Source organism: Schistocerca piceifrons, chromosome 3 (genome assembly GCF_021461385.2).
Source record: "Schistocerca piceifrons isolate TAMUIC-IGC-003096 chromosome 3, iqSchPice1.1, whole genome shotgun sequence".
Lineage (NCBI taxonomy): Eukaryota > Metazoa > Arthropoda > Insecta > Orthoptera > Acrididae > Schistocerca > Schistocerca piceifrons.
This window is the reverse complement of record NC_060140.1, coordinates 855,524,068-855,531,893: the sequence shown is the minus strand read 5'-3', so window position 1 is coordinate 855,531,893 and position 7,826 is coordinate 855,524,068. Positions and strand designations below refer to the sequence as shown.

Genomic DNA, 7,826 nt, shown 5'->3' with positions numbered 1-7,826 from the left:
ATGGGGTTTCTCTAGGCATGGCCTACACCTAAACAGGGCTGGGAAGGGAAAATTGGTACAACTGATTCATGAAAGTATAGGGGGTGGATCTTGGGCCACACATGGTTAAATACCTGTTGTCATAGGTAGGAAAAGTAGGTCTTTTTTAAGATAAATCCAGACAATAGGTTCCCCTGCCTAAAGAGTATATCCAGCAGTTTAGAAAATACTGAAACAATCACTCACAACACAGATTTTAACACTTCAAATGTCACACATACCAGATCTCACAAAGAAAAACAAACCATTGGAAAGAGTAACATGGGGCATTTCACAGAGTTAACAATGCTTCATCAAAACATGCAATCAATAAAAAATAAAATACAACTATTAGAAGTTGAGCTCCAATCTTTGAACTGCAAGTAGTTTGTGTTACTGAGCACTGGTGTAGAGACACAGAAATCCAACATGTAGTATTATCATAGTACGAAAGGGCAAACTCTTACTGCAGAACTGCTTCAAGGAGTGGAGGATCATGCATTTATATCAGAAAAGGAAAAAAGTTCAAATCAAGACATGATGTCAGTACAGTAAATGAAGACGAACACTTTTAAATATTAGTTATTGAATTAAAAGGGCTTGATATCACTAAGAAATTAATCGTTTTGTGTGTGTATAGCTCTCCCAGTGGTAGTGTGGACAATTTTTTCAATAAATTAACAGATCTTCTAGATAAAGTCTCAAGTACAAGGTCAACATAATTCTGTGTGGGGACATTAACTTCAACACCTATCAGAACCAAAATACATTAATATCGGGAAATGTGCTGGCAGACGACATTTCCCAACGTAAGCGAGAAATCAGCCGAAAAATCACCGTAAGTACAAATCAACCTATTCTCAACGAACTGTTTGTCGATCTAAAGGCAAAGGACAATGTAACTACCTGAATTACAGACCACTGATGATGCTTTACCTCAATAAGGCGAGACGCGTCTGGTGAAAAAATCACGCATTTTTGTAGCTGCAACGACAGAATAAATACATCCTAAAGAATCATACATCAGAATATAAAACTTCATTCTAAACTCTAGACAGGGATTCATAGTCTATACAAAAAATTCTTTTATTTTATTGTGGTAGTTAATTGTACAGTTGACCTTCAATTCAGTCTTATTTCTAACCATATGTTCCATTATGGAGTAAATGCATTGACACACAAGTGTACGAATCCCTATGTTCTTGAAGACTCTGCTGCAATATGTTTCTTGTCAACTTAACGCAATACGCTGGCTGCATTCTTTTGTAGAATAAGCACCTATATTTTATCTGCAATGGCACAAAATGGCATTGGACAGTACAGATATGAATATGCTACAGATATAAATATGCTAGCAGTCTGTTATTCTGGTCAAAATGACAGAGATTTCGAAGCCAACGGCTCTTGTTATTTCGTAAGGAATTGTAAGCAGCTGTCTTCTTATCTCGGTCGCGGGAATCTTTCGTCTCAATTTTCCATAAACATGTGTGACTCCTACATCTATCAGAAAATTCAGCAATCAACTCACTAAAACACTGAAGCATTTCAAGCATTTTAGTATTTTGTGTTCCCTGTATGGACAAGGATGAGAAACACTAAACTGGAGAAACACATTTCGCTGGCCATGTCTTCGATGATCTGTGTGCACACTACGATAGTTATGCACTTTATTTCTGTAATCTGTTGACGAACATCGAGGTATGATTGAACCCACTTTTGGACTGGCCTATAATTCCTTTATTTGCTTAAGAGATAACGGTAACACTAGAATTTTGAAAGTAGACTATGGAAATTGGTACTTCACGACACTACCGATGTTTGAACAGTCATGCCACATGCTGTGGCGTCAGTTTGTTTGCATTTGGAAGCCTGGTCTCCCACTTTAGTTTGGTATTGTTTCGTCTTTGTAAGATCTTAGTTTTTCACAGTTTCTGCACAGCTGATATTAACGTCTTTGTTTGTTTGTCGTTGAAACATAGGAATGTAGAATGAAAGTCACAAATAAAGGGTACTGCGTTGCACATTATTTAATGGAGGTGTAACTGAATTGTGTGTATGATGGCCGATGTAATGGAACGAATGAACTATGCAGCGTTGAAGAGAGTGGATCCGTACGTTAAAGATATTATTGATACAGCGACTCATGTTGCGTTATATACTTTTAACGGAGATTTTAGTGAATGGGAAAGGACTGATGTGGAGGGAGCCTTGTTCGTGTACAGTCGTAGTGGAGAACCATATCATGGTGTGCTTATTATGAACAGACTCAATACAAACAATCTAGTGGAACCTATATTGCAGGGTCTAGAGTTTCAGTTACAGGAGCCATTTCTTTTGTATAGAAACCCCAGAAGTCGGATTTATGGAATTTGGTTTTATGAGAAGGACGAATGTGTTCGAATAGCGACTGTATTAGACAAGCTCGTGAAGGAAGTGTCAAATCCCAAGAAGTTAACCATGATTCCTTCAATGGGCAATAAAAGTTCTGGTGGGATCGGTGTTGATATCTTTAGTATGCTCAGTAAAGCACAAGAAGACTTCGATTCAAATAAATCGTCAATTAAAAACAAGTCAGTGGACGTGAAATCTTCAGTTTCACAGAGCCAGGATGCTCCACCCCAAAGTGTTGTAGACTTTTTCGCCAAGGCAAGTGGTGGTGCGTCCCATTTTACTGCCGAAAAATCTGCTAAGCCCCAAGCCCTCTTTGTTAACCATCCAGCGAGAACAGCGTTGTTACCAGATGGCAGTGATGGGAACAATTTTCAACCACTGCTTCAACGTCTGATGTCAAATCCTGCACATAGTGTTGAGCACATTGAAAAACAGCAGCGGTCTGTTACCCCCAATACAGAGATCTCCACAGTGTCCAGTAATAAGGCAAAGCAGCAGATTAGCGACGGTATTAAAGCTGTCAATGATGGGAATATCAAACTCAGACCAATTTCCTGCAGTAATGTGTGTGAGAAACCTGGCAGGTTGGTGTTGGACAGTACCAAAAATCTCCAAGAGCAGCAACATATGAAGAACAGTGGTGCATTAGATATTGAGAATGGTATGAACATTCTACGAATTTCTTCTCCAAACTCTACAGGGAGCCTTCCACCTCCATTTTTTGGTGGCACTGTTCCCAGTGTTCCTGTTGTGGACTGCAGCACTACTGACCGTCCTCTCTCAGCGCCCCTCTGTTCTAATGCAGAAACACAGAAAGTAGCCCTGATGCCACCTACTATGTTCACCTCTTCAGCAGCAAAAGAAACAGCAAACCTTGAGTTTGTGAATAATGTTTTGCCGTTGAATTCAAAAACAGAAATATCAGGTCCTGTTAGTAGTAGTAATGCTATGCTCTCTAGTGACTGCAGTATTCCTATTAAGCCAGAACCTTTAACAAAAAATCAGCTGTTGCAAGCAGTTACTTATTTATTAAAGAATGATCCGGATTTTGTGCACAAGTTGCATGAGGCATATGTGAAGTCATTTTCTGAATTGGTACATTAATGAGAAATTAGACTGACTTGGTTGTAGTTAACTGTAATGACAGAGTACTTTAATTTCAGAATATTGATTTCATTGGATGAACACCTCATGCTTCATATACAAATGTGTTTTAAGGATTTTATCTTTTATCCATAGTAATTTTTTGAGTAAAATATTTGGTATCCAATAGTAGCTATTCCCTCGATTTTATGTTTGATGTTTTAAAACGCAGTACTTGATGCATAATATCAGGAGCGAATTGTGAAGCTCTGTGCCATATGAACTAGATGGATTCCGAAAATATTCAGAAAGCTTATGGAGCAGCAGTGTTATAAGTAAATTTCCCATCTTTTTTAAAGCTGCTTTATGGCTATAGATATAAAGTGGAACTTACATGTTGCACTGAAATCACCATAAAGTACCCAGTATGGCAGCTGATGAAATTAATGTTCCATTTATAGGTAAACTATGTATACCTAAGTTCTGTAAAATAAGTTGCAGCCATCTGCAGCTGTCAGTCCTTCAATACTGTATATTCAGATAATCGTTTTGTATGTTACATCTTTTCTTTTTTTAATGCTGAGTCGGCTATATATTTAAATGTTATTTTAGGGTGTATTGTATTTATTAATTTTAGTTTAGTGAGATTGTGTTGGATTTTGAATCCAGACTTGTGACTTCTAAGTTATCAATGTTTTACAAATATATTTACTGCCTGTGGTGTTTAATGAATAGTGTAACATGTGTTTTTATTGTGTAGTGCCTTGATTTTGGAACTCTGTGCAACTTGGGCTCAGTAAGTCCTAAATGTGTTGGTCATTTTAATGACCTGACTATTGAAGTCTGCTGTTGTAGTCTTTGATATAACTTTTTGAGTTTCACAGTGATTACTGATTAAATATGCAATACGATACCTTTTAATGTTTTGTGTATAGAAGCATTATTATTGGCCAATAAGACAACATGTATTCACTGGGGCAATTAACTGAAATAATGTTTTGTTGACATTTATTTCCACAAAACTTCATACAATTAGTACATCTATTGAAGAGGGTGAAAACACCTGAAGTATGATTTTGTAATTACATTCCATAATACAGAAAACAAGGTTCTGTATAGGTTGTTGAACGAGGCAAATGTACATCGTGATGGATGCCATTAACAAAAAGGAGGTAAACTCCCTTGTTTTAAATCTGGAAGGAACAACAAAAAGCAAGAAAATGCAAAGAAGAAGACCAAATAGTTGTTGATTGTGCCCCTTAGTTTTATTGTGTTTTAACATTTAAAGAGTTTATTGACTTATGTCTTTGCAGGCAATTTTATGTAGTAGGAAGGATGGATTTAAATTATTAGTTGACTGATGAAGGTTCATAGTTTTTGTGTGTTTCTTATTGGTGAAATTAAAACTGAATACCATCACATTTGCAATTCTGGTGTTTGGACTTAATTTTAATGGTTTTGCCAAGAGCCCAGTCATTGTGGATACAGCTACACATTTTCTATCAAACTTCCATAGCTTCTGAAAGGAAGTGTAATTTGGGTAAGAGAGGAAAAGGGGGGAGGGTGGGTGAAGGTTGTCTTTTGGCACTCTGAAACATGCCATTTTATTAATAACATAAGAATGTTTTCAGTAACGTGTGATTCAGATTTATGTTAAATGTTCATTTTATAGAGTGGTGGAAGTGAAATGCAACACATTTTACAGTTCTGTGTCGCTAAACGTTAGGTGATCTTTTAAGAGTTCATGCTTATAGCATTATGAGCTATTTTGTTTTTTTTTTATGGAAATGATTACTGTTGTTGTTAAAGAAATGTGCCTCCATTTTAGTAATCTGACAATGATGCTATGTAGAGTAAGAAGTATGAAGCAAAGTTCCTTTACTTTTATGCGCATTTTCAATGCACCCCCCCTCCCACTTTCCGTTCTCCAATACTCTTCAGCTAACACTACAATCTCAATTTTGCTAGGAACTTGCCTTGCATTTTTGCACCATTTACCTAGATAATATGGAATTTTGAATGCAATAGATATGGGACTGGCAATTGCAAGAAACATACTAACAGTATCAAGCTCTGGTAACAGCTATTCATATTTGCATATTGAAATGTGTAGTTAAATGTGTATGTCATCTTGATGCAGTATGTTCTAACATACTGCAGAATATGAGATTAGTGATAGAAATAAAAGCAAATTGAAGAATCAAAAAGAAAGTAAACATTAAGTATTCATTGGTATTGATTGCTATTATACTAAAAAGTGTAGGTAAACTATGATTGCAGAGATGGTACCATTGGAGAAAATGTGGTGAATGTAATACAGTGAAATGTTGCTTGACTGACTCATTTGCTCAGAAAACATTGAAATGATGGAGATGTTTCATTGCTTGACTGACTTGTCGGCCCAGAAAAAACTGAAATAAGGGAAAATTGTTTCATTAAGTGTTTGTAGTTTGTTGTATGGATGATATTTTTGCTGTGCTGAGTGTATAATTATATTCATGCACACATGTTGCACAATTTTATTTATTTGTACTTGGACATACTGTGAAATGACTACCTAAAGGCTGCACAGATGGATGTCTCAAAAACTGTTATAAGAGAATACAGTATGTATTTAAACTTATTTACAATGTTTTATTTCTTAAGGCTATTTAATTATCAAGTAATCCACCAGGAGCAATTTCAGGAGTGCCTGCTGTTGACTAATATAATATTAACACTTGATTGCTGCACACATAATGATGACTGTTTCACTGCCAGACATAAGGCTATACTGTGGCCACCAGCCACTTCGTGGCAGTCAGTGTGATAGACTAGATAGAATAAAAAAAAATTGACTGTGAAGAATGACCAGAGAGAAGTGTGTCCTAAGAAACCTCAAGGAATACATATTAGAAATGTTAGTACTAGCCACTTCAAAACGGCCTACTTAAAGAAGTTGGCTGGAAGTAATAAGACCAGTTTTCTACTGGGACGTTAAATGTATTGTAATAGTATTAATATAATTTCTGTTACTGAACTGTGTTTGAATTGTGATATAAATACCTTAATTAACAAATGAGTTGTACAGATAATTGTGTTGTTTTGTATTATGATTTGAAAAGATAGTGCCAGTACCTTTTTGGACAGATGTGATGAAGTGTTTTGGTACTCTATTTCTCTCTATCCCTTTCCCCTTGTCCTCACTTGTTCCAACTCCCTTCATCCTAACACACAGTCAAAATATGACTATACTATCTTTAAAAAGAAGAGAAATCGCCATGATATACTTCACAGTAACTTTCCTTAAGAGGTGATGGGAGGGAAAAAGTTAGAGGCACTAACCACCTGTCCTCTCCTAACATACCCTCTGAGAAGTGCCAAGCTGCAATGCGCATGTTGTGCAAGGTACACATTTGTGAACAGTTCCTGTATTTTGTGTGTGTGTAGATGTTCTAACCAACATATTCCCACATGTTGCTGAATTTCTTGTTTCAGTACATAAGACTTGTTACTACAGTAATAAATGAGTTTAGAAAAACTGTAATTTTTTGCCATAAAATATACTTTACTGAGTTGAAGTTGTAAAAATACTTAATTGAGTACATGCTGAACTGTAGGGCTGAATTTTCATGTGGGCAGATTTAGCCAAAGGAAACTGTGATCCATCCCTGTTATGTTTGACTGTTTGTTATTTATTTAGTTTAAAGTTGGATTTGTGAAAGGTTCTGTACTTGAACAAATAGTTATGAAGCATACATTAGACTACATCAGAAGAAAAATGCCCAAGTCTCACATTGTCACTCATACCCATAAAGAAAGCTAATGTGAGATTGTATTTCTTTGCTTTAAATGGCCTAAATGTAGCAATTAAATTATTAGTATTTTTGGTGTGTGTGAGAAAGAGAGAAAATTCGGGTTTGTGAAACAGATTGGACTCATCTGTCCAAGGCGAAGAAGGTATGCAGTAATACTGTGAGGTATCAGTGCAGAGTAACTGTTGCTTTTTCATGGAGCTATTGGTTGTACTATTTACTGTATATTCTCCTCTTATTTTTAGGTTTTCTCAGTTGCTTACTTTGTATTTACAGTTGTATCTGTTGATGTGTATTAAATCCCCAAGTATATTATTGTATTTCCAAGTGTGTTTTTCCATTTACCTTTTTTTCCCTTGTCTTCAAGTCATCTCTCATACATTTAACTAACTGAAGTATGTGCCTGATGATGATGGTACTGCAGTCCATCTTTAATAATGTCGTTCTTGACAGGAGATTAAACTTTTACCTTAATTTCTGTAGCGCACACACACACACACACACACTCTCTCTCTCTCTCTCTCTCTCTCTCTCTCTCTC

The 7,826-nt window shown here is 36.2% G+C and overlaps 1 protein-coding gene across 1 annotated transcript; it reads left to right on the top strand.

Moving 5' to 3' along the window:
- The first annotated feature begins 1,973 nt into the window (after nucleotides 1-1,973).
- LOC124788071 (mRNA-decapping enzyme 1A) lies at nucleotides 1,974-7,613 on the top strand. Its single transcript, XM_047255165.1, has one exon. The coding sequence runs from the start codon at nucleotides 2,074-2,076 to the stop codon at nucleotides 3,511-3,513; it is 1,440 nt and encodes a 479-aa protein (XP_047111121.1). The 5' UTR covers nucleotides 1,974-2,073; the 3' UTR covers nucleotides 3,514-7,613.
- The last annotated feature ends 213 nt before the right edge of the window (nucleotides 7,614-7,826 follow it).